Here is a 27,473-nt window from a genome sequence, read left to right as displayed (position 1 = left end):
TCAATCGTGAAATCAAAGTGATGATGTTCTTGCATTCAACAAGAAATTGAGAAATGGAAGATGTTGAACAAAGATTAGGACACTAATCTTGAAATTCCATCATCTTAAGAAAAAGAGACGAAAGATAAAAGTGCCAAACTCTATTTCAAATTTCTCTCTAATGGGAATCTTTCCAAAAATTTCAATTCCAAACTTATACATATGAGATGGGAAGAAACGTTATATAGACAGCCTCTAATGAAACATATGAGAGGGAAGAACCAAAAATGTGTTCTTCGTCATCGTCTATGGCAGATTCAAAGGGTAAAACAATCCTTCCTCCTTTTTATTTATTTTCTTTGAAAAACATAAATTTTGATCTACATCACAAGCGAGGGGACGCACAAGCTCGATGAAGCACGGAATCGTCAGATGCTTTGATCCACGCCATGAGCAAGGAGACGTATGAGCTCGATCAATCGTGAAATCGAAGTGATGATGTTCTTGCATTCAACAAGAAATTGAGAAATGTAAGATATGGAACAAAGATTATGACACTAATCTTGAAATTCCATCATCTTTTCAAATTTCTCTTTTTTGAGAATCTTTCCAAAAATTTCAATTCCAAACTTATACATATTAGAGGAGAAGAAACCTTATATAGCTAGCCTCTAATGCAACATATGAGAGGGAAAGAAGCAAAAATGTCTTCATCACCATCGTCTATGGCAGATTCAAAGGATAAAACAATTCTTGCTGTTTTTATTTATTTGCTTTGAAAAACATAAATTTTGATCTACACCACGAGTGAGGGGACGCACAAGCTCGATCAAGCACGGAATCGTCGGATGCTTTGATCCACACCATGAGCAAGGAGACGTAAGAGGTCGATCAATTGTGAAATCAAAGTGATGATGTTCTTACATTCAACCAGAAATTGAGTAATGGAAGATATGGAACAAAGATTAAGACCCTAATCTTGAAATTCCATCATCTTAAGAAAAAAGATGAAAGATAAAAGTGCCAAGCTCTATTTCAAATTTCTCTCCAATGGGAATCTCTCCAAAAATTTCAATTCCAAACTTATACACATGAGAGGGGAAGAAGCCTTATATAGGCAGCCTCTAATGCAACATATGAGAGGGAAAGAAGCAAAAATGTGTTCCTCACCATCCTCTATGGCAGATTCAAAGGGTAAAACAATTCTTGTTCTTTTTTATTTATTTTCTTTGAAAAACATAAATTTTGATCTACACTACGAGCGAGGGGACACACAAGCTCGATCAAGCACGGAATCGTCGGATGCTTTAATCCTCACCATGAGCAAGGAGGCGTAAGTGTAATAACCGGTAAAAAAAAAAAATATATATATATATATATATATACAAATAAATAAAAATGGCCTCATAGGTGGGTAATCATTGGCCATTACTCATTTTTCCCCGAGTTAATCGGGCATGAGGACATCTGGCATAATGGGGCGTACGCGATTCGAACCCAGCGCTGAGCGAGGATTGAACGGCTTCCTACCACTAAACCACCGTCCCAGATGTCAACTAAAAATGAGTAGATACTTACACATATAAATTTTTTTATCAATAGTCACTATTCATAATTACTATTCACAATAGTCACTATGCAAGATTACTATGCAGAAATACTACGTATGATTACTATGCAAGTTCACTATTGAGATAAACTATTCAAAATTACTATTCACAGTAGGACCCACCGAGTACTATTCACAAGCGGGTCCCACCAACAGCGGGTCCCACATCAACGGGCCCCACACAAACGGGTTCCACATCAGCGGGCCCCACACAAGCGGGCCCCACATCAGCGGGCCCCACACAAGCGGGTCCCACAACAAGCAGGACCCACAAATAGCGGGACCCAACGCCAGTGGGAACCACTACCAGAAGGACACACCGCAATCACTTTCATTAACTCATTGGTTAAGCGGGTCACTCCACAACCACTATCATTAATGAGTAGTTGCGCGACGAAAATAATAATTAAATAATATTAATCATTCTGTTTCTATTCAAGCAGCCTTTACTATTCATTTATTTATACCTTTACTATTCCTATATTTTTAAAAGCATTTAAGAGAAGCATTTAAGAGGGTAGTTGTGAATTTAATAATGTAGTATCTATAAATAGCGACTCTCATTTTGTTATTTCGACAAACCCTAGTAGAGCTAAAAATTCAGAGAAGAAAGAGTAAGAGAGAGAGGGAAAAAGAGAGAGAAGAGAAGGAAAAGGAAATCCACTTCATCACCACCAAGGTAAGTCTTTCATATAGATAGTTAAAGTATTTACTATGGGTAATATGGTTGGTTCTACCACCTATGTAAATATTAGGATAAAGCATGCATAAGAGGCGATAACTCGCTATAGATTATGCAAGTTTTACCATCTTATTTGAACGGTGAAATGCTAGCATAGTAACCGTAAAGTAAATTTTAATCAAAGAAAGGCGAACTGCTGAGCATAGTAGCCCATCTTATTTGAACGGTGAAATGCTAGCATAGTAACCGTAAAGTAAACTTTAATCAAAGAAAGGCGAACTGCTGAGCATAGTAGCCAAGAAATAAACTAAATCAAAGAATGGTGAACTGCTGAGCATAGTAACCTGTGGGGTCCACATGAATAGTAACATGTGGGGTCCACATGAATAGTAACATGTGGGGTCCACATGAATAGTAACATGTGGGGTCCATATGAATAGTGCATGCTGGGCCCCATGATTTTAAAATTTTAATAGAAAGAACACTGAACACAGGGAACATTATTTTGGACATAGATGGACATTACCTGGACAGAAATGACACTGCCTTAAAACATGAATTTGATAAAATTAGAATAAATTTACAGGTTATCCACTCCAAGGTGTAAGCTCAAACAAACCTGTGATCGGAAAGCTTGATGTAAGGGTTTCTTATCTTCTAATTCTTTTTTTGTTATATTTGATGTAAGGGTTCCCTATCTTCTGATTTCCTTTTTATGTAAGGGTTACCTATCTTTTGATTCTCTTTTTGCTAAACTTGATGTAAGGGTTTTCTTCCATTGATTCTCTTTTGCTATATGTAAGGGTTTTCGTCCATTGATTTTCTTTTGCTATATGTAAGAGTTTTCTTCCTTTGATTCTCTTTTACTATACTGGATGTTCTATTCTTTGATTCTCTTTATACGCAATTGCTATAAGAGTTTCTATCCTTCTAAACTGATGAGAATTCAAGGGGGATCCTTTCTTTCAGACCCCATTCCTTTCAGATAAATGATTCTATCCTCGAAACTTGTTTCCGTGAGATATGTTTATGTTTAGGGTTTATCTTGTGATACCCTAATTCTGAATATGGACTGAGTTATGATATGATGACAGGTGGACGCGTTATAGTCCTCCATGTGCACGTGGGTAAAGACGACTCTAGAGAGTGTAAATCTAGAGGATTATGAGCCGAGGTATGGCTATGAATGGGCCGAGATATGGCTATGAATGAAAGCATCTATGCTTAATGAAGTCTATATATTCTTGATATCAAGTTCTGTAAGTTTTCTCTATACGTTTGGAAAGTATGTTGTGCTTATTTTTTCTTTTCATGTTTATAATGTGAGATGTCCTATCTGCAAAATATCATGTTCTTATGAGCTTGACAATTCTACATCACTTCTTGTTTATACCCTACTGGGCTATTTGAGCTCACCCCTTTTTCCTTGTTTTATTGTTCCAACCCCCAGGTGAAGTATAGATGAAAGATGATGAATGCTAGAGTTGAATGCAGAACTGTTCTAAAGAACAAATATGTTTTAAATATGTATCAACTATGTCTTGAATTAAGATGTAATAAGTTAGACCTAATTTCTGTAAACCCTCTAAACGTCGTTGTTGTATTTGAGATCTTGGGAATAATGAAAGTTTTTAAGAAAGATGATGTAATATTCTTCTACGCACCGAGTTGGTATTTCTCCAAAAATCTGGGGCGTTACAGTAAGAGCTCGATCAATCGTGAAATCAAAGTAATGATGTTCTTGCAATAAACAAGAAATTGAGAAATTGAAGATTTGGAACAAAGATTAAGATACTAATCTTGAAATTCCATCAACTTAAGAAAAAAGACGAAATATAAAAGTGCCAAGCTATATTTCTGCATTAGTAGGGGTAGTTTAGGAGTTTTATGTTGTATTAGAGGTTGTCGTTATAAGGCTTCTTTCCCTCTCATATGTACAGGTATGGAATTGAAATTTTTGGAAATATTCTCATTAGAGAGAAATTTGAAATAGATCTTGGCTCTTTTATCTTTCATCTTTTTTCGTAAGATGATGGAATTTGAAGATTAATGTCTTAATCTTTGTTCCATATCTTCCATTTCTCAATTTCTTGTTGAATGCAAGAATATCATCACTTTGATTTCGCAATTGATTGGGCTTGAGCGTCTCCTCGCTCGTGGCGTAGATGAAAGCATCCAACGATTCCTTGCTTGATCAAGCTCGAGCGTCCTCTTGCTCTGGGCGTAGATCAAGATTTATTTATTTTCAAAAAAATAAAAAAGAGAGCAAGAATTTCTAAATCTTTTTTATCTCCAAAGAATGCTTCCGGATCAAACTGCGTCAGACACCCACATCTTCAAAAAATCTTGTCGAGTTATTGGCCTTGGATGATGTATAAATCGACAAAATAATTAAAAAAGCCTTAGAAATGTTTACATGTTCCTTTCTATATACTAACCATATATTTTTAATGTATTTATATTTATATACAATTATTAAAAATCAGAATCGTATCGTAAAATCGTAATAAGAGTCGAATCGTATCAAATTGTAAATCATAACATTCATTCACGAACACACACAATCACATAAATAAATAAATATATATATATATATATGATTTGCTAACAACCATTGCAGAAGGCATTTCGCAGGCTAGCTGTTGCATGAGAGACCAGCCACATTGCCTCACTTTTCATCAGATTTTGTTTGATTAATGAGGTGGCTGCTCTCTCAACAGATTTTTTTTTTTTACATTTTTTTTTACTAATGGCCTTTTTGGGTATGGATCGATTTCTGCTAAAGTTTGATTAAATATCTAGGGATCTTCAATTTATGATAGTATGCTCCTAAATTGACCATAATCATACCATTTCCCTTACAATTGTGTAGGGCACGTTTGGCTACGTGGAATTTATTTTCATGATAAATCGGGCATCTTCGAGTGTGAAGACCTTAAAAACCAGGAAATAAGATCTCGGAGACGGAAACAACTGTTTGTATGATGAGAAGTTGATAAAAATAGGAAAAAAACTTTGCTCAAAACCGGATCAACATTTTTCGGATTTTTAGCAACTTCTCATCACGGAGACAGCTGTTTCCGGGATTTGGTCTCCTCATTTTCAGGACTTCACACTTGAAGATGCCCGATTTATAATGAGAAAAATTCCTTGCAGCAACGTGATTTGCTAACAACCGTCGCAGAAGGCATTTCGCAGGCTAGCTGTGTTGCATGAGAGAGCAGCCACATTGCCTCACTTTTCAACAGATTTTGTTTTATTAATGAGGTGGCTGCTCTCTCAACATATTTTTTTTTTTACATTTTTTACTATTGGCCTTTTTGGGTATGGATAAATTTCTTCTTAAGTTTGATTAAATATCTAGGTATCTTCATTTTATGATAGTATCCCCCTAAATTGACCATAATCATACCATTTCCCTTACAACTATGTAGGGCACGTTTGGCTGCGAGGAATTTGTTTTTATGATAAATCGGGCATCTTCAAGTGTGAAAACCCTGAAAACCAAGAAATAAGATCTTGGAAACGGCTATTTGTATGATGAGAAGTTGATAAAAATCGGGAAAAGAACTCTGCTTAAAACCGGATCAACATTTTCCGGATTTTTAGCAACTTCTCATCACGGAGACAGCCGTTTCCGGGATTTGGTCTACTGATTTTCAGGGACTTCACACTTGAAGATGGCCAATTTATCATGAAAACAAATTCCTCGCAGCAACGTGCCCAAAGAATAGATCCCCCCATCCTCCACAGACACACACTCTTGTCTGAAATATTTTTCTTGCAAATCCAAACCGACCCTAAAGGCCACATAAAACTTCAATGGGTTCAAGTCACTTTTTTTCTTTCTCATGCAAAAGCATGAAATGTTGAAAAACAATTTCCTTCCAAACTTTTTCAGAAAATTTTCTAGAAAAGTTTAGAAAGGAAAAATATTTCTTAAATTTCCTACTTTTCTTTTTACACACAGATACATTGAACCAATCTTATACAATTTCTATTCCGAGGGACCTTCAAATCCAAACCGACCATAATCAAATTTTTTCCATCAGAAATGATTTTCTTGCAATCCAAACAGTAGGCTAGTCAATATGACAATATGCATGCTCTTCAGCTGTCTCCTTATTTATAAGGTTGAAAGCTGACCCCACCTCTCTCTCTCTCTCTCTCTCTCTCTCTCTCTCAGACATACATGCTTTGGTAAAAGGGACCTAGGGTTAGGGTTTGTGATCAGAATCAGAACACTATCATGTCTAATAGGAAGGAGGGCAACGGTGGAGATGGCTACAAAGAAGGTGGAGGAGGAGGATCTCCTCCATACGATCATCTTGACCCTCAACGTCAGGTTCGAATTTCTCTTTGCCTTCTTTCTCTTCCTCTTTCTCTTTTTTTTTTGAAATGGAACTCTTCCTCTTTCTCTTTGTTTTTTGTTTCTTTCCATTTGGTTGAATTTGATTATCTTTTTTAAACTTATAATCTGATTTTCATATCTGGGCACGCAATTTTCCTTAATTACTTTGGCATTCATATCGTTTCCTTTTCCCCCTTTTCTTGGATTTGAAGAAAACCATACAAATAATTTTGGGAAGATCCAAATTTCCAGAACTAGAACACTCGATTCCGCTTTGATTATCACACTAGCTGTGTGGATTTCCTATTATTTAAGACATGCCACATTGATTTAGGTGTGGGAAAATTTTAAAAACAAAAAATGAAATCAGGGGTTACTCATAAAGTCATAAGATAACTAATTTTGTCTGTAATTCTAGCTAATCTTCGAAGAGGGGGTCTTTTCTTAGAAGTAATTAATGAAGTTAACACATAAAAGCACCATCATTGGAAAAATCTAATTAGAGATCACCCTGGTTAACTATTGACCACCCACAGTGCTGAGGCATTTATTCTATGATGCTTGGCTTGGGCTTGGTTTGTGGGACCCTGCTAGGTCGAGGTCGTTTTAGTCCATGTATGATGTGGCATTTCGAATCCATATTAAGATTCTGCTTCATTTAATTTTCAGTTTCTGTGATGCCGCCCTATTTGATGCTTAAGGGCCATGTTGGTTTTGGATTTTGAGAACCGATTGTGAGGCTAAAATAGATTATTGGATTCAAAATCAAACGGGAACCCAATGCATGCCCAAATAACTACTAAAAATTAAGATGGCAGCAATAAGCTACTGTTTCTTTGAATAGAAGCAAACCCAAATGACTACTAAAAATGTTTCCTTTTTGCAAATCGTGTTCGCTGGGTGATCACACAGGCCCTGTTTGTTTTGAAATTTGAGAACCGATAGTGAGTCCAAAACAGATCCTTAAACTCTGAGCACTTTCTTTTGTGAACTCTTGAGGTCCTTCATACTGGTTTACCTGGACTTTGTTGGTCTAGAATGGGCTTAAAGGAGTTCTGACTATGCCATAAATGAATCAAGATTGCAACCTGATGTCACTCACTTGGTTAGAGATGATGATCTGGCAATGCCTGCCCAGAAAAAAAATCATATATCTGTCCTGTCATTAACTTTATAGTCTCAACTGCGAACGGAAATTGAATCCAAACTAATTGGGAATTAATTAAAATCCAGCAGTTTATAATTGTACTGTGTTTTGTCAAGTTGAACAATATTTTTTAGTTGGTGTAGTGATTATTTTAAAACTTATAGATGCATATAAACTTGATCATGGATTTAAGTTGAGTATCGAAATTTCGGGCCGAAATTTCGGATTTCGCGAAATTTCGGTTCTGTCCCAACCGAAAGGTCAGTTTCTGTCCCAACTGAAATTTCGGACGAAATTTAAAACCATGAACTTGATTACCTTATTCCCCTTGAGCTTACATGCTGATTTCTTATTTATTGGAACCAGAACAATCCTTTCTAAATGTTCCTCTTGTCTTAATTGCCTGTGTTTCCCTATTTTATTGGAAAAAACTGCTGATTTAAGTTCAACTTGTTTCAGTACAATTCTCATGGATCAGAACACGAGAGGTCTAGGACCAGAGAAAGTGATAGGGATAGGGAAAAAGACCACGACCGCAATCATAGGGACCACTACAAGGGTAGAAGTATGAGGAATGAAAGAGGAAGGTACAAATCTGATGACTATGATCGACATCGCAGCCGTGATTATGACAGGTAAGAAAGACTCCACTTTGGGGAGGTTTGATGTGCTGATGTCTTGGCTTTTGTTTTTGTACAGGTTTTACCCATCCTTCACAGTTTACTCATTGCTTCTAATTGACTTGGGTTGATAAAGCGATTTGAGTGACTATTTTCTTCACTTGCTCTTTAAGACGTGTCTGGTAGCTTATGTTAATGCAATAACAAGGATTTTCTTTGTTATTTATGTGACCCATCATCTATAGACTTGATTTTAGTTAGTTTTTTTTTTTTTTTCATGAGAGACTTGTTTAGTTCTTTTATGTGAGATTTATTTCTATTTTAGCTATAATTTTTATCCTATATGTGGTAAATGTCCACATCAACTTATGACCCACTTTCCTTTCCTTTTTCCCCAAGGCCTACCATCACTTAAGCCTTAACCCACACTCCACCCATTAAAAATACGTACTTACTATTTTTAGTAAGCACAAATCACTTAAGCCTTAGCCCACACGCCACCCATTGAAAATACATACATACTATTTTTAGTAAGCACAAACTAACTATTTTTAATAAGCGTGGACTTACTATTTTTAGTAAATCTGCAAAACACCCCTCAACCCTCCTTATAAAGGAGGAAGCCTAGGGAAGTCTTGGAAATCTTTGAAAAAATGTGAGAAGAAACCTCTCTTCGGCCAAGGTACAACTTCCCCTCTCTATACCTTCTACTATTCTATCTCTCTCTTCTCCCTTCTTACATGCTTTATTTATTCCCTTTCTCCCTTCTTACATCTTACATTCATAATCTCCTCTTTTCACTTACCCTTTCCTGTTGGGTTTATAAGCCGTTTCATCCTTTCTCCGTTTTCATCTTTCCCGGTTGGGCTTATAAATTGTTCCTTCCATTTTTTCCCCTCCTTTCACCCTTTCCGGTTGGGTTTATAAACTGTTCCCTATTTTCCCATTATTTTTTCTTATCCTTGATCTTCATTCCCCTTTTCTCGATCTTCATCTTTTCTAGATATTGTTCTTTATCTTTTATGGATCTTGATCGTCTTGATCTTGGTCCTTATTTCCTTCATTTCTCCTTTTTTGGCTGAGATCAATTCATTCTTCTCATATCTCTATCTATGTCTCCCATAGTTGTAAATTCCTTTTCGGTCGCCATTTCGTTTTGGCCACCGAAACGGAATTTCGGTGGGATTTCGGTCATTTCGGTGCATTTCGGTCGAAACTTTTCGTTCACACAAAAAATATATTAAAAAATATGAGAAAAATCCAAAAAAATAAAAAATCAATAGAAAAAGATGAAAAACTAATAAATAGTCCAAAATGTGTCCCAAAAGGCATATTCATTACTTAAACACATAAAGTCTTGCACAAGTGTAACTGATAGTCTGATACATAGAAAAACATTAAAAAAAAAAGATACATGAAAATGAAACATAGACAATAGCTAGTAGCAACAACTCTCAGTCATCATAACCCGGATGATCATACTCGATGTCTTCTTCGTCGTCGTCGTCGTCGCCGCCGCCGTCATCACCACCTGGACCACCAGTATGGACATCTTCTTCAAGAGGCATGAGAAAGTCGTCGTTGTCGTCCCCGGCCCCAACCACAACAGTAGGTGCTTCAAGATTTTCCCACCCAATGTCTTCCGGCGTGAATATGGCATCTTCTTCTTCTGCAACCCAATCCATCATGACATCCAGATGGTCTATGCTCAAAGGGTCACTAGTGGTAGATGATTTCCTCAACAAGTCCCTGAAAAGGAAAACATTAAGTTTAATCAATGTCAAAGGTTAAACTTAAAAGCTTAAAGTGATGAGGTGAGAGTTGAAAACATTATATTACGTTGTATACCTTTCTCGAAACTTAAGATTGTAATGGACAAACACCAAGTCATCTAATCTCTGGTGCTCCAACCTATTTCTCTTTGCAGAGTGAATGTGTTCGAAGGTGCTCCAATTCCTTTCACACCCAGTCGCACTGCAGGTCTGACTGAGAATTCTGATCGCAAATGTCTGTAATTCTTCCACGTCACCTCCGAATTGATTCCACCATGCAACTGTAAAGTAACAAATAGTAAATCATTATTTGTTGAGAAACTGAAAGTTAAAATGAATTATACTTAATTAAACAAAAAACTCAAATATACCTGGTCCCAACTTCGTTCGGTTGCGGATTGCAAGCTTCATTCCAAACATACCCTTAGCCTCTCGATAATCCTCAATCTGATTGGTGATGAGGTCTTGTGTACCTTCATCAGGTACCAGTCGAGTGATGCATGCCAACAAGCCTCTGGTTACTTCACTGTGCCTAGAGAAGGTAGGAGTGAAAAAGAGAGCAGGGTTAAGAAAATATCCTGCTGCATGGAGGGGACTGTGAAGTTGCCTATCCCATCTTTGGTCGATGATCCTCCAGATGGGATTGTAATCTGATTTTCTCTTCAACCTCTCCTTGATGTTCTCTTTGGCCTTATCCATAGCCTCATATAGGTAACCCATCGCCGGTTTGTCCTGCCGATCTACCAAGCGCAACACTCTCACTAAAGGCTCGCTGATGTTTAGAATGTACTTGCATTGGTCCCAAAAAGATTTATCCAACACAGTACTAACTACCCCTTCACTCAGTGGGTGTTGGACAAACCTACTAGTACTATACTCATCAGACACAAACATCTGCTGAAGTGCTTTCCGATTCAACACCAGACTTTGTATGCTAATGAAATTTGTAGCAAATCTGGTTGCAGCAGGGCGGCACAACTCCTTCCCTCCTGTGAACTTCTTCCTCATCAAATTCAAGAGGCTTCCATGGTTGTAGATGAACTTTGTAATCGTTCGAGCCCTCTCAATTGTGGTTGCTATGTGAGGAAATACAGTCGGTTTGCACAGATGCTCAAAGATGAGATCTAAGCAATGAGCTGCGCACGGAGTCCAGAAGAATGTACCAAACGCGGCTTCTAGTCTTTTCCCAGCAGCTTTGTAACTTGGCTCACTGTCAGTTACAAATTGCACCACATATTCCGGATTCACCTCTCCGACAATCTTTGCAAAGATATTGTATAATTCATCGGCATTCTTCACTATGCCAGATGCATCAACGGATTTGAGGAATATGACTCCTTTAGGGCAGTACACCAAAAAGTTGATTAGGGAACGTTGTTTGGTGTCTGTCCATCCATCTGCCATAATGCTACAACCAGTGTATCTCCACGACATCTTAATTTCCTCCAAGTAGTTGTTTACCTCGTCCACTGTATTCTTCAAAATGGGACCCCTTAAAGCATGATAAGTAGGTGCCTTATAACCCGAACCCACGGCATTCACAGTGTCAAACATAGGTTGCCAGAAAGGTGAATTGGCAACGTTGAAAGGGAGATTGGCATCGTAGCAAAGCATGCCAATCGCCATGTCTGCTCTATCCATTGTTTCTTTAGTAGCCAAAGCACTTTTAATGCTTGGCTGGGCTCCAGGGGTTGTTCGTGCTGCAAAGAAATTCCTGATCCCTCCTGTGATTCCCTTCTTCTTCCTTTTTGTACCACTCGGTTCTACAAGAACTTCCTTACCTCTTCGTTGAGGGACTTGAGGCAATTGTGTGCCAAGGTCTTCTTCATCCTGCTCTTCTTCTTCGTCTGGTGTGCCATAAAAACCTCCAACCTCTGTTCTGGATATGCTCATCCTAGCCCTTTCTTTTCTCTTTGCATCTAAAAGGTGCTTCATTCGATATTTTACATCTTCAGTCACTTTTTTGCATGATGCTACTTCACCAGGAACAGCCGCTAAATGTTCTTTCAAGCGGGTTATACCTCCACCCGATATGACTTTGCCACAGAATATGCAAGTTATTTTATTTCTTTGACCCGGAACCAATGTACCGTAAGACCATGCCGGGTCATCCGATCTAGCGGGTGCCGAACCAATAGAGGATGCTCCTGCAGAAGGTCCCGAACCCTACCCACTCATTCTGAAATGAATTAGAAGAAGGGGAAAAATGAATTAGAAGAAAGAAAATTGAAACAAATTACAAAAAAATGAAGTAGAAGGGGACAAATGAAGTAAGAAATAAAAGAAGGAAATGGAAAGAAATAAAGAGAACCTTGGGGTTGAACTTGAGTTGAAGAGAAGAAGAAAAAATTAGCCTTCACTCACTTGAAATAAGCCTTTGGAAATAGTTCTTGACTTCTTGTAGTGGTAAGTTGAATGTATGCCTTCCCTTTGCTCCAAAATAGACTTGGATTGAGTTGAAAAAGAGGGTAGACTTGTAGGAAATTTAGTAGAACAGATAGTGTAAGTGAAAGTAGAGAAGAGAAGGAGAATCACTTATGTGAAGGTGGAGGAAAAGAAGGTAGGGAAAATGCTATTTATAGAGTTTTTTATTGATTGTGCATTTAAAAATGACTAAAATACCCTTCACAACAGCTATAAACGGTCACATTTTGAGGTTTAAATGGTCAAAAACCAAAAAGAGCCGTTGCAGGGGCATTGTCGTAAATTCTGCAAGTCAAACTAGCCGTTATGGACGATTTCGGCCGGAATGGAGAATTTCGTCCATTCCGGACGAAATTCCGGATTTGGAAAATTTCGTCCGGAATGGACGAAATGGAACGAAATTTCGTCCGAAACGAAATTTTGTCAATTTCATTCCGGAATTTGAATGAAACCGGTTCGTTTCGTCCATTCCGGACGAAACGAAACGGTATTTACAACTATGATGTCTCCTTATTTTTTTCCGCACTGTGGACCGGCTAGTACATTATTATTTCATCTTAGTTACATATCTATTTTCTTTGGCATACTACTTGTTGTTTATTCTATTCTGAGAATGTATGGTTAAAATTCCCATAAATCAACCTGCGAACCCTAGATTCACATGAATTTGGTATCATACCTTAGGGTTTGCATCATTAGTTATGTTTCTCTTGGAAAAGGAAAAATGTTTTGCTATGTCCAGTTCTTGTGCTTTCTGTTCATTTTTTTTAAATGTCTGTATTTTACTTTTTTAATTTGTATGCATATATATTCCCATACAGGCGGCGCGATTATGATCGAGATAGAGACAGGAGACACAGACATAGTTCACGTTCTCATTCAGGGGATAAATCTAGAAATCGGTCTAGCTCACGCTCTCGATCAAAAAGGTGCGTAAACACTTTCTCCTCTTGTGTATTGTCTCTTGACAAATAATGGTTCGTTTCTTAGCTTTATTAGTTCTTTCCTTCATATTTATGTTATGGTAGATGTTGATATTCTATTTTATTACATTGTAAATTTGGAATTATTTGAGTTGAGTTGGGACAAAGGCTTAGTTGAGTTGTAAATTTGGAATTATTAGCTCACTCCTTAAGGAGCACTAATTGCGGATGGAAATACAAATGCAGTGGTTAATGGATTTACTTGTTCACTATCACACGCTCGACTCAGCCCATAAAATGAAAAGGACGATTTTGAATGTCCTTTTGTTCTGTTTTAAGAATCTCATTTGCAGTGCCACCTCATTTGAGGCTTATTAATTGCCAGTCACATGCTTTGCAGGAGGACTTACTGAGTGCTGTGTAGAACATTTCTGTAATTTTAACAGATGTACTTTGAGGGATATTATCTTGTTCCTCTTCTCTGTCTCTTTTGAATGGACATTCTCTTGTGTTTTTTTGAAGTTCGGACGGGTGTATAGCATACTTGTCAAATATAAATCAATACTGTTGCAGTTATGAAATTCCATGTTATATAATTGATGATTCTTCACATTAACAGATGTTGTCTATATCTTCCATTTATTGAGAGCATAAAAGGAATCGTTATATGTCATATATTTAGAGTGAATAAGTTTTAGATCAGAGGATTAACTTGGTGTACAAAAATCCTCTTTGTTATAAAGTTTTGCTTCATACTTCTGAGTCTAATTTTAAGTAGTCAATTTATTGGATCTCTTGTAGGTTGCCAAATGACCATTATATAGTATTGGAACCTTCAGTTAAGATGCTCTGACATAGGAATTGTGCGATATGTATACCCTTTGAACCCCGAGTGTTGTAGGACAGATCTGTAAGCCCTCCAAACCATCAATTCGAGAAGGATGGCCTTTGATGAAAGTAAAGAGTTGCAATTATTAGTTCCTATGAATTACGATGATTTTATTATATGTTTTTAGAAACTTTAAATTCAACAGAAAGTCCCCATTTCGGAAATACGTAGGAGCCGTGGGACTGTTTGAGCATCTGTAATTTTTAGTTTGAATTAAGGAGATTTACATTGAAGTTGGAAGTTGAATATGATGGGACTGGTTTGTAGTTAGGGATAATGTAAAATAATGTTCAGTTTGAGAATAAGAGTTCGGTTGTTTTGAGATTACTATTTACAGATACCTGGCAACCCAAGTCAATTAGCAAAATTGAAAGCTTTTTCTACTCAAATTAGAAGTCTAAATCCATCACTACAGAGGGGCAAACTTAGAAGGTGTTTAGGATATACTTTGGGATTACTGTGTAAGGAGGAATTTTTATTTTTTTAAATTGAAAATAGACTTCAGTTTCTATACTTTTGCTAAAACATGCAACTTTATTATTCTCTCCCTCTTTGTTTAGTGAATTAACGAGGGGTTTTCAAATTAGATTCTTATCTTTTGAGATTTTTCAATATCCTTTTAAATTTCGTTGGTTCTTTTGGACTCTTGACTTTTGCAAGTTTACTCAATGGCTAAATTTTGTTTGTTCTTTTGGACTCTTTGACTTTTGCAAGTTTACTCCATGGCCGTGATGTGTCAAGGTCCCAAAGTTGGTTGAGAAAGAATCACAACCATACTGAACACAAGAATTAGCAAGACAACCAGAGAGACTCTTGTAGGCACTCTGTCAAGGGCATGCTATGAATGCTCCTACAAGGGGTGAAAAACTATCATAGAATCACAAATGCACCGAATCCCATCAGAACTCCAAAGTTAAGCGCGCTTGGGCGAGAGTTGTACTAGGATGCGTGAGCTCCTTGGAATTCCTCGTGTTGCACCCCTGTCTCTTGGGTTTGAGCCTTTAGCTCAAGTGGTTAAGGCTTTGTTCTACAACCTTGAGGTCAAAGGTTCTATTTCAGCTTAGCTACCAAAAAAGGGTGAAAAATTGGGCGTACTCTCCACCAAGTTTGAAGACCACGGCCTATGTCTCAACGACTCTACCGATATATTCCCCCAAACATTTGATGGTCTTGGTGCCCCAATCACGCAATGGTTTTTGGAGAATGAAAACAATCGATATATCTTCTGTTTCCACTGTTAGCAGCCTAGTTCCTCAATTCGGAAAGCCGCAGAACCTTTCCCTCCACCAAGGAAGTCAGAAGACCATGGCTCATATCTCAATGGCTCTGCCAATATATTCCCCCACACATATGAGTCTCGGTGCTCCAAGCATGCGATGACTTTTGGGGAATGAAGACCATCGATATTTCTTCTGTTCCCACTGTTAGCAGCCAATTTCCTCACTTCGTAAAGTCCCAGAAGCTCTCCCTTTGCTTCTCTCTTTAGTGCCACGAAAACTTTAAATTTCGGTTTCGATTTCAGTTTCGGTCGCCACGAAAACATAAACTTTTTGGTTTCAGTTGGAAATTTTGGTAGAAATCCTATAAATTCATGGAAACATATGAAAATATATGAAAATGATAGGATTTAGAGATGAAACTTCAGGAAATGCTAGAATGAGCATATACGCAAGACAACCATCCATAATAGTTTGAAAAGATTGAACCCCTAGTAACATGTACTAACCATCCATAATGGTTTAAAAGCATTGAAGTTTGAACCCTTAGTGACATGCACTATCGTGCATTTCTGATAACTTAGTACATACCAAATTTCACATGTAATTCAAATAAATATTTATATATAATACATATTTATGTTATGAAAGAATACGAAAATGAAAAAAAAAACCAACCCCATTTATTTTTTTAATTTCTTTTTCTCTTTCTTTACTTTACTGTTCAAAGCCCATTTTCATCCATTAAATAATATTTAAGTACTTGGAAGATAATTGTCTCTTCAACATTGCTGCATCTATTTTCCGTAGGCGTGAAAAGGTGTCACATCAGGTAACAGAGGCGTGCAAAGGTTTCCTCAATACAATTTCTTTCAAATTCATTAAAATTTCATGCTTGTTTCCAATATTCAGCAGCTTGATCGGACCAAGCCTCTGGAATTTCAGAATCTCCCTATGAAAATCATAGACGCCTGAAACATATCTTGATGATTCGGTAATATTCACAAAAAATTTCGACTCACCACCTTTCTCGTACACCTCTCTACTCTCATATCTAAACATCCTATTTCAATTGAATTGTGGCTCAATGGTACAACCATCAAAATTGAGCTGCAAGGAGCCAGAAGCAAACACTCCACAATAGCCAAGGATAAGCTCCTTCCAAGTTCGAACTTCGACGATGATCTATAGTCTCGAATCCCCAAATTCCTTCCCAATCAGGTCCAACTAGATGATAGAGCACCTTGATATCCCAAAGTCAACAACGAGAGGTCTCAATGATTATTATATTTCTTGAAGTCAACAAAGAGAGGATTATTATATTTCTCCAACTACATGATAGAGCACTTTTATTATTAAAAAAAGATGATAGAGCACTTTGATATCTCGAAGTGAACAAAGAGAGGATTATTCTCAATGATTATTATATTTCTTTCACTCCAAGTTCTCCGATCACTACATAAGGGAATATCTTCCAAAAGGCTTGCATGCCCTTTGAGCGAAAAATGCTCTCAACTATGAGGCTGGGTACACTCACTTGGTATTAAACCAATTTAATCCAATTCCTCGTGACATCCACCTTACGTTTTATGAAGATATTGTTTATTAATTACCATCCAACTCCTTAAACTCATTGCTGAATCATTCATTTGGGTATTGCAATAATGCATGTCTGGAACATTAGGCAACTAGGCACCAGGTAGGGTCCCTTGCATCAAGACTCTACTTCCTTGAGCATGAGATCTCCTTTCCTAAGACCATGGTTTGAAATTTCGGTTTCGGCATAAATTTTGGAGACCTAGCCGAAACCGAAATTTCAGCCGAAATCCCGAAATTCGGTAAAGATGGGCGAAATGTCGGTTTTCTGGGCCGAAATTTCGGTAATTTCGGCTGAAATTTTGTAAAGGAATAAAAAATTAATATTTTGTTTGAAATTTCGACCAAAATTTTGTACGTTTCGGTAATTTCGGATTTCGGTTTCTGTGTTGACCGAAATTTCGGATTTCGGTCGAAATTTAAAACCATGCCTAAGACTACTTACCTGAGCATGAGTATCCTCCAACCTCTTCTACGGTTTTTCTAGCTCGAAGCTTAGGTGCATGTGGGACTTTTGGAGATTGAGTCGTGTGAGATGAGAGATCAACACCCCTAGGTGGCAAACTTTTTCTGGGCAAATCCCATAAGTTGGCAAACTTTCCCTTATTGTTTTCCCTCTAAAGATTTTAAGTTTTATATTTTAAAGTGCATGCCTAAAATGTGATGTGCTAGCATGGCTTACCAAAAGGAGAAAAGCAAAGTCAACTCTTTAGGATTTGGAAGATAAACACAATCTTACTAATTTATTTTCTAATTTAAATAACATAAAGCAATGTTAAACTTGCCTAGAAAGAATTCTAAAACACAAATCCCGTATTTGACCCGTACCATAATGGCAAATGGGCTATAACTTCATCAAATCACGTCCAAATTGTGATCTTGGGCCCGTTGGATAGGGAATCGAAAAACTCACCCAATAAGGCCAAAATCAAGTCAAACGGACAAGATTTGATGCCCTAGGATTTGGATACAAATATAATGACAAAAATCAACTACGAGCCGTCGATTTGCTTGCCATCCACTAATCAGATAGTTAAGGCATAATCGACGCTTGGATGGTACAATCTCGCATCTAAACAAATCTGATCGAAGATCCAAGGGGCCTATGCTTGATTCGACGGTCCGACTGGCTCCAAATCAAGGATTTAGATCGTTGATCTTTGATCGGAAAATCTATGGTTGAGATTAAGTCAAAATTTACCAACTCTACCGACCCTTGGTGGGGTTGGGCATTGCACTGTGAATTATTATGCGGTTGTGTATAATGAAGGATTCACCCTGTTATAGCTAATTCTTCTATCTTTTGGATTTCCACATTTCTGTAAACTCTCATTTTGACAGCTTTAAGATTTGAAGTCTTGATGCTTCACATTTTGTCTATTATTTTGGGGAATTTTATACACACACTGCTTTTCTGTTTACAATTATGAAGTTGTTAGGTTTCTTCCTTCTTGTTTTCATTTTGTCTTGATGCAGAAATTGAACCATTGCAAATTGGGTTCTTTGTTTGGGTTTGGTTGTTTCCTATGTTCCCTTTTTCTTATAATTGATTGGTTGTAAATATATTTGTCTACAGCAAACGGGCAAGCGGTTTTGACATGGCACCGCCTGGTACTGCAGTATTGCCTGGTTCTGCCGTTTTAGGTCTGTACTTGACCTCCCCATTGTCATATCATTAATGACTTCCATTTATTTTGTTAACTAATTTGGCCTTGGTATTCTATTCCCAAGTAGCATTTGCAAGCACTTACAATTTTCAATATCTACAGATTCTTTTGATTTGTTCTATTGTTTATCGTCTGTTTTATTAGTGGTTTCATACTGAAACTGAGAGCCCTTGTTGTGTTGTTTGGCTGTTGTGTGTGGTTCTTGTTTGTGTTTTTGTTTATCATTTGGGTGTAAGAAGGCAATGTTGGGCCACATGTCCTACTACGCTACCCATGGGCGTGACCACTGTAGATTTTATGTTCAACGAGGAAACAATGCACCGAGTTGCTGGATCATGTTCTCCTTCAATCGGCAACTATTGCCTTTGGTAGACTTACAAATATTTCCTCAGCATCTGCAATGATGGATTTTATTTATTATTTATATTTCCAATATTGTTTATGGAAGTTACATTGAGTAGGAATATGCAAATACAAAGATTAAGGTGATGAAATGGATTTAACTTTGTTTTTTAAGTCCTGCTTGCCCTTGTTTCACCACTGTGATTGTTTGATGCTGTATTCCATTGTCATTGTTTGCTTTCAGGGCAAGTGTCTGGTGTTCCCCAGACCATGCCAGGAATGTTTCCAAATATCTTTCCATTTGGGACTACACAGGTATGCTTACGAAACATTCCCTGGATTTGTAGGTTGTCTCTTGTACCTTTTTTTTTTTTGAAAGGTAGCAGATTTCGTTAATAAGGAGGGCGATTGAGAAAGTAAACCCCAACAGAAACAAAGAAGAACGAAAATATAGAGCATAAAAAACCAAAAATACAACCCATTGAGAAGAAAATTAAAAAGTTCGAGATTTTGCTTGTCTCCTCATTCCCTAGCTAATCTATCCACAATCCCATTTGCCGTTCTTCTTACATGGATAAAGGATAATGAAAGACCATTCAATCTATCTCGGATCTCATGAAAAAAACTGAGTGAATCTCCAAGGAGGAACCAAAGAACCTCTAAGCCATCTAATAACATTGATAGAATCTCCTTCCATGATCACACGGTCCAAAAGATCCCTTTGTAATTGAATAATCCCTTGATGAGTGGCTCTAAATTCTCTTGTACCTTTTGTTTTGGATTTATGTAGTAAAGTTTCTAAACTTTTGTATTCTGATGGTTGTTTTAGTTTGGGGGTCTTCCACTGATGCCAGCACAAACAATGACCCAGCAGGTATATTGCCGACACTTCATGGTTTTTCTTCTTACCTCTTAGTGGTGTGATTGATAGATATTTCATTTCTTTTATTCATCAGGCAACAAGACATGCACGTCGTGTGTATGTTGGAGGCCTTCCTCCCATGGCAAATGAGCAGGTCTTATTCTGAACTAGTTCTTTTTTTTTTTCTGGTAATATATTGACTATTTTTCTCCTCACATTATGTCTCTAGTAAATCTCAATCCCATTGTAGTATATTTGTGGATTCTTTAACATTTATCTGTAAACATTGAAGGCAGAAAGGTGATTGATTTGCCATTAAAAAAAGGTGATTGATTTGATCCGGATTATAGTATACTTCATCTATGTAAATGCCATATAAACCCCTACATGATTTGTTATCACTCACTTCTCAGTTCCAAGCTAAAGTGGATCCTTGGATTATAGTCTACTTCATTTTGCAAATGCCATAAAAACCTATATGCATCACTCACTTTTCATTCCCTTATAGTGGTATCTTCCATTTTTGATTCTTTTGACTATACTCCTTAACTTTGCTTGTGCTATTATTTTTTATGCTAGCTATAAAAGTAGGCCTTACACCCTTATGTTCTGCAATTTTTGTATTAAGACAGTGTTTTAGGATTATAAATGACCGAGTCGTCCATCGCAAAAGGCATTTCGCGGCTGGTCTGTCGCATGTCAGAGTGTCAGACTACCCACCTCGTGAATGGAGACAAGGCTGTTGTCTCCATTCACGAGGTGGGTCGTTTGACATGCGACAGACCAGCCGCGAAATGCCTTTTGCGATGGACCTTAGCAAATCCCATGATATTTTTTATGTACATAAATATATCTTTGATCGGTTGAGTTGAGTATTTCTTCGATGAACATGCATGCACACTTCTTTTTCGGATTGATATCCATTTTCATTTGGAAATTCTCGTGAGATATCAAAATGAAAAGGAATATTGGAGTTACTTAGTGTGGGTCTTGCTGATCCTATATAAGATTATGAGAGAACTTTAATTCATTGGATTTGCTAGGGTCCATCGCAAAAGGCATTTCGCAGAACGTCTGTTGCATGAGAGAGCAGCCACATGGGCTCACTTTCCAACAGATTTTGTCATTATTCATGAGGTGGCTGCTCTCTCATGCAACAGACGTTCCGCGAAATGCCTTTTGCGATGGACCCTAGCAAATCCCTTAATTAATCAATTCTCTAATAGCTAATAAACTGCATATTGGCTTGAGGGGTGTCTTGGACCTGATGCTAGTGAGTTCAGCTACTTACCTCTCATATCTAATTGCTAATAATCTTTTGGGACGTCTGGAATACATGAAATCCTATTGTAGTTCCAATCCCCTTATTTGCAATCATCTATCTGTTCTAATCCATGTTTTGCAGAAATCAAGTAGATCCATGATCATCCTCAGAGGAAAATGTACATCAGATTTCTTTATCTGTAAAGATGGATGTGTCTTTTCACTCTGCTATCCACAGATTATGGGCTGTGATTATGTATTGGAATTGGAATGGCCGACACATTTTTAGTAGTTCTTCTTTCTTATTTGTCAAAGCCTTTTTCATTTGAATGTTAGTCAAAGCCTTTTAAAGTACTCATTTTTGTTTTTCCGATGTTTTTAACAGACAATTGCAACATTTTTCAGCCGTGTTATGTCTGCAATTGGAGGAAATGCTGCTGGTCCAGGTGGGTTTATTTTAATTTCTTTTCCAATGATAGAATTTTACTGTCCGAGCGTGGAGAACTGACTAAAGCTAATATTGGTTTTAGGTGATGCTGTAGTCAATGTATACATTAATCACGAAAAGAAGTTTGCTTTTGTGGAAATGAGAACTGTTGAAGAAGCGAGTAATGCAATGACATTGGATGGGATAATGTTTGAGGTATTCCGTTGTTCTAGTTCCATGATCATCTCCAATTTAGCTTTGGCAATTTGTTTAAAACAGAACTAGTTCTCACACTCCTATTGTACAAAAAAAATTAACAGTTTGATTAAACATGTGGATATAGTCGTGAACTTTGAAATTTGATCTCGAAATTGGCACAACAAATTGACCTTATAAGCTTATCTAATATATGGATTTGGGGAGTTCCAGTGTCAAAGGCACATGACGCACCAATCAATACCTACACAGATCTTCATTTATTGGTTATCATGTCTTTTTGGAAGAGCATATTTCCCATTAGTTCTCTACTTGTTCAGATCTCAATGCACATGGCACCATGGATTTAAATTTCAGACCGACCAAAACCAAATTTTTTTTTTTTCAAATTTCGGTCATTTTGGCCGAAATCCGAAATTTCCAGTTTTCGGATCCAACAGAAATCCAAAATTTCTGACCGAAATTTAAATCAATGCACGGCACTGATAACTCCATATATCTGATTTTTTTTGTTGTCACTACAGGGAGTATCAGTGAGGGTTCGGAGGCCTACAGACTACAACCCTTCTTTGGCTGCAGCACTTGGACCCAGCCAACCCAGCCCTCATCTCAACTTAGCTGCCGTTGGTCTCACACCAGGGTAAGTCTGCATGTACCGCCTAGGTTTGGGAACTTGAAACTCAACTTGACAAGGGCCAGATTTTTATGCGACTAGAAACTTGGTTCATTGCTAGATTGAGTTTTTTTTTTCTTTTTTTCTTTTGGGTTAAACAAAGTTTATTATAGCCTCCCTTTTTGTTTTATTTGAGCACTTGATTTATGTTCCCAGTACCTAATCAAGATCTTCAAGTCCTGCAGTATTTTCTATATTTTAGTGAGCTATTTGGGTTTTGAGAAACTGAGTTACCCCTTAAACTTTTGTCAAGTCATGATCAAATTAAGTCAGATGTTATGGCTTTTTGAATAATATCCCCCATAGTATTTTTTTTGAAAACGAATACCCCCCCTCCCCCCCCGGCCGTAATATTCGTTTGCAATTCTTTTCTTCTTTTAATATGGTTTATTTTGGTCTACCTGTGGGATTTTCTTTTAGCTGCAAAGAGACTATTTCTTCTTTCTTGTTTTCTTCTTCTCTTTTCCTTGTTACTCTTTTTTGGGTGATGGATGGAAGTCTAATCCTTTTTTTATTCTTCAACTCGAGAGGGGGATTGCGAGGAAGATAAATTGGGTCCATTCAATTTCCTGTTTTCTTTTTTATTATTATTCCTTTCTTTACTTGATAATAAAATATTAGGCCTGCGACCTTTTATTTTTCTTTGATCGTTAAATAATAATTAATTTTTTGAATGATGAAATAATAATCAATTATTATTATTTTTATTTATAATTCTTTGATTGTTTAAGGTTCTCGTACATTTATTAGAAAGTGTCAAGCCTCTCTAAAAAGTCAAGCCTTCTTTTTCCATTCATATTTATCTTTGATTGATAAATGGCATTAGTAAATTACTAGAAACCAAGCTGTTTCACATACAGAGAGAAGGGGGCAATTTAAATGGTGAAAATTTTTAAATCTGTGATTCCAATATGGATTGCAGTGTAATTGGTGGGGCGGAGGGACCAGACCGTATCTTTGTGGGTGGGTTACCGTACTACTTCTCAGAAGCACAAATAAGGGAGCTGCTAGAGTCCTTTGGGTATGGACTTTATCTATGAATCTCTATTTTCAAGTTTTGTTTTGTATTCGTGTATCTTATTGAACATTTTGTGCCCAATAGTTTTTGTCTGCGATACCTCAAATTGCAGATCTCTGCGTGGGTTTGACCTTGTTAAAGATAGGGACACTGGAAATTCAAAAGGTTATGGTTTCTGTGTTTATCAGGTGTGTGCAGTAGGTTTAAATTTTAAAAACTTGAAGTTCTAATTGGACCCAATAAGGCCGGAGTTTGCTGGAGTAGGTTACATCCTTGATTTTGTTGTCTTTAAAAAGATTATGCCATTGTTGTCTGGATTTTCGATTTTTGGCATACTTGGTCGGGGTTTTTGGGTATTGGAAAGACAAAACCACTCTATTTCCTTTCCTCCTTTGTACCTGGAGCCTCATGATAATTAATTAATCTACAATCAAGCATTTCAGGATCCAGCTGTGACAGATATTGCTTGTGCTGCACTTAATGGTTTGAAAATGGGTGATAAGACTCTTACTGTCCGCCGTGCTACTGCCAGGTTGGTGTTCTCTAGATTAAGTATATAGTCAAAATATACAATAACTAAAATGAGACTCACAAGTACTTAAGTGTATTCTTTTTTGACTTGGAAAATATGGGATTAATGACTTATAACTAAGTTCCCAAGGCAATCATTTAAGAAGAAAAAAAGGGGCAATCATTAGGAAAAAGAAGAAGAAATCCAAGGCACTAGCCTCTGTATGTGTGCTTCAGTGCTCCTTGAAAAAGGGTCGCCATGTTTCTCTTTTATTGCATTCTGAGTTATTTTCCCCTAATGTGTTTGTTTCTTCTTTGTTTTTTAATTGCATTTTTCTCATATATTTGTACCTGGTTCTCTGATTGAAACTTGTAAGCAAAAGGATCTTATCCATCCTAAATGTGTCACATTTTAGAAACTTTTTCAGTAAATCGTTGACTCTCGTAGTCGGTTTTGAATGTATTGAGTCAATAAAAAACTCCTTGGACTTGCTCAAGTGAATAACAAAGTTAGTCACCTTGTCAATCATTGAACCACCCAAGTCTGCTTGGTTTTACTTGGGGAGAGTTCTTGTCTGAGTACGAGTTTTTAAACACCAATACGTGAGCTGAATATTCACACGTGTGTCTTGGTAAGGCATAGCCACAAAAATTTTCATATGCCCCAACACACCGACATGTGTCCACTTAAATTCAAATAAGGCTTTTGTTATCAATCTAAGAAAAATAGGACAACTCTATACATTTTATTTAAATAGCAGAAAATGAGTAAACAATTATGTTTTCATTAGGTAGCTAGGTGTCGCACCGCCCAAGGTTTTAAATCTCGGTTTCGGTACGAAATTTCGTACGAAATCTTGTAAAAATTTCACCGAAATTTCCGAAACGTTTCACCGAAATTTTACCGAAACGAAACGTTTCGGCCGAAATTTCCGAAATGTTTCGGCGAAGTTTGGTACTTTTCCGACTCACGGCCGAAATTTAAAACCATGGCACCGCCCAATACGCGTGTCTGACTGGTCAATTTTCAAAAAAGAAAATGGAGCTTTAATGTAATATCAATTGTGCCTAATATTTTGTTTGGGTCATGTTTACAGCATAGAACAGATGAAACCAGACCAGGAGAATATTTTAGCACAAGCACAACAACATATAGCTTTGCAGGTAAACAGTTGAATAGTTCTTCTTGGTCCTGTTGGTTTTCTTCACTTTGTCTGTTTTCCTAGACCATTAAATAATTTGAGGTGCCTTGGTGTAGAAAATGTTCTTGCAAGCTGGTGGCACGACTTTGCCTGGAGCTGGGTTCGGTCCTGGCATGGCCATAGAGAACCTGACTAACGTTGTCTGTTTAACTGAGGTACTATCCTTCATCTTTAGATGAAGATCTCGGTTGTGTATCCTTGCTTTTTCTTTCTTTTAATGAAGTTCTCTGTACTATTAAAAAAAAAACTACCCTTCATCTTTAGATCTCTTTAGGACACCATACGCAATTTATTTGCCTCATGGTGGCTGGTATAATATATTATTAAGGGCTATGATGCCCATAGAAGGGTGTAGGAATGAGCAAGGACATGGACTGGAGATGCTACATCATTTTCCATAATCTAAGAGGCGACAACAGTTATGAGTATCTCATACCATACCATTTCAGGAGAGAGAGAGAGAGAGAGAGAGAGAGAGAGAGAGAGAGAGAGAGAGAGAGAGAGAGAGTATCTCATACCATGGTATAATACATAAAACATGTATAAATAAAGAGGAATCATAGATGCAAGGGCCGGAGAAGGGCCATTGAATAGATCCACGTCATTTTTAAATTCGGTTGAGAAACTGAATTCGGTTGCACTTAATGATGTGGATCTATTCAAGGCCCTTCTTTAGCCCTTGCATAAAGAGGGCCCTTGCATCTATCATTCCTCATAAATAAAATATTATGAATTTTAATTATATTTAACTTAGAAAATTAAACTAATAATGTAGTGATTATAGCATCCATAAGACTCACATACACTTAATTATAACTGAAAATCTGTGACACTAGAAATAAAAACGTATGATAGCTAAGAGAATGACTCACATTTGAAACATGGCAGTTATTTTGACCAAGTATCTATGCATTGAGTACTGGTATTTTATAGTGTTGTACCCGTTACGTTGGGCCGACATAAGTATCTGGGTATCGTAGGATCACAGTGATCTAGTTGACTAGTTCAACACCCTTGACACCATGAAGGATAGATGAATTGGCTTTGCCACATAGTAAAATGGCTCAAATTGTTGAAGCAGTGCTTTTTTGAAATAAATGAGAGCTTCCCACTCATCATCCAATGAGCTTTGCTGCGCCCGATTTTCGATCACTGTCCAATTCTATTGTAATTGAAGGAGATCGAAGGTGAGCCAAGACCCCTAAAATTTGATGTAGCATTATGCGAGGTTCCTGATTTTGATGAGAAGATAAAGCAATGGGGGAGAGTATGTTTTAGCTACTTTATATTTGTCTAGTTGCTATTTTTGTATTTAGAACATTCTATTTTAGTATTTTGCTATTTTGGAACCTAGTTGTGGGGGTTGTTCACATCATCTATGGCCCATACGGCTCACCCCACTTCATTATACACTTGGACCTTGTTATCCCTATTATCCCTAAGTGAGGAGTATTTAGTTGTGACTTAAGTAGGGGTCATTCATCATTAACTTAAATACTCTTATATTCCCCTACTCCCTCACCTCCCTTGCAAAGCTTCTTACCCTACGTTCTTCCCATCTACTCTTTGCTATTTTCATGCTATTTAGGGCCTGTTACAGTCAAAGGGTTGTTCTCATCCCAACAGTCCTATCCACTCCTTCAGGACTATTTAGTTGGGACTTAAGTAAGGGTCATTCATCATTAACTTAAATACTCTTATATTCCCCTACTCCCTCACCTCCCTTGCAAAGCTTCTTACCATATACGTTCTTCCCATCTACTCTTGGCTATTTTCATGCTATTTAGGGACTGTTACAGTCACATAAAGGGTTGTTCTCATCCCTACAGTCCTATCCACTGCTTCCTTGACTTTCTACCCTCCTCTCTTCGCTATTACATCAGCCTGTCCGCTAACCCTATTAGTTATTGCCATTTTCCTCTCATTATTGTCACTCCACCTCTTGTTCTCTTCACTTTTACACTTACACAGCGGTACCTTGCTGTCCTGTATTGATTTCCTTTGTGATTTCATTGTCCGGGGTTGCGCACAAGGTTATTTTTCCACTTCGGTTCACCCATCACTAGCTATTTGTATCTTGGACT

General features: G+C 37.3%; 2 protein-coding genes across 2 annotated transcripts in view; one reads left to right on the top strand and one right to left on the bottom strand.

The window, feature by feature from the left end:
- The first annotated feature begins 6,426 nt into the window (after window positions 1-6,426).
- Window positions 6,427-27,473, top strand: part of LOC143857273 (splicing factor U2af large subunit A-like) — a 36,102-nt gene continuing 15,055 nt past the window's right edge. Inside the window, exons 1-15 of the mRNA XM_077367693.1 lie at window positions 6,427-6,615; window positions 8,228-8,403; window positions 13,406-13,513; window positions 18,786-18,853; window positions 19,463-19,533; window positions 20,048-20,092; window positions 20,175-20,234; window positions 21,729-21,789; window positions 21,874-21,986; window positions 22,511-22,626; window positions 23,582-23,680; window positions 23,790-23,865; window positions 24,121-24,209; window positions 25,285-25,351; window positions 25,446-25,544. Coding sequence (XP_077223808.1) covers window positions 6,520-6,615; window positions 8,228-8,403; window positions 13,406-13,513; window positions 18,786-18,853; window positions 19,463-19,533; window positions 20,048-20,092; window positions 20,175-20,234; window positions 21,729-21,789; window positions 21,874-21,986; window positions 22,511-22,626; window positions 23,582-23,680; window positions 23,790-23,865; window positions 24,121-24,209; window positions 25,285-25,351; window positions 25,446-25,544 — 1,344 coding nt within the window. The 5' untranslated portion in view covers window positions 6,427-6,519. The remainder of the gene's footprint in view (window positions 6,616-8,227; window positions 8,404-13,405; window positions 13,514-18,785; window positions 18,854-19,462; window positions 19,534-20,047; window positions 20,093-20,174; window positions 20,235-21,728; window positions 21,790-21,873; window positions 21,987-22,510; window positions 22,627-23,581; window positions 23,681-23,789; window positions 23,866-24,120; window positions 24,210-25,284; window positions 25,352-25,445; window positions 25,545-27,473) is intronic.
- LOC143857274 (uncharacterized) lies at window positions 9,614-11,267 on the bottom strand. Its single transcript, XM_077367694.1, has 3 exons — window positions 10,532-11,267; window positions 10,237-10,441; window positions 9,614-10,137 (listed from the first exon to the last, which is right to left on the bottom strand). The coding sequence occupies exons 1-3, from the start codon at window positions 11,166-11,168 to the stop codon at window positions 9,843-9,845; spliced, it is 1,137 nt and encodes a 378-aa protein (XP_077223809.1). The 5' UTR covers window positions 11,169-11,267; the 3' UTR covers window positions 9,614-9,842.

Source organism: Tasmannia lanceolata, unplaced genomic scaffold (genome assembly GCF_043159265.1).
Source record: "Tasmannia lanceolata isolate RefF3 unplaced genomic scaffold, GAP_Taslan_0.1 ptg000024l, whole genome shotgun sequence".
Classification (NCBI taxonomy): domain Eukaryota; kingdom Viridiplantae; phylum Streptophyta; class Magnoliopsida; order Canellales; family Winteraceae; genus Tasmannia; species Tasmannia lanceolata.
This window is presented reverse-complemented; position numbering and strand designations above follow the sequence as displayed.

Excerpts from the sequence above, each read along its gene's own strand:
- LOC143857274 (XM_077367694.1), bottom strand. The coding sequence starts at position 11,168 with ATGAGGAAGAAGTTCACAGGAGGGAAGGAGTTGTGCCGCCCTGCTGCA. Across the intron at positions 10,442-10,531 it reads CCGAACGAAGTTGGGACCAG|TTGCATGGTGGAATCAATTC; the intron begins GTATATTTGAGT and ends GTTACTTTACAG. Across the intron at positions 10,138-10,236 it reads AATCTTAAGTTTCGAGAAAG|GGACTTGTTGAGGAAATCAT; the intron begins GTATACAACGTA and ends TTTCCTTTTCAG.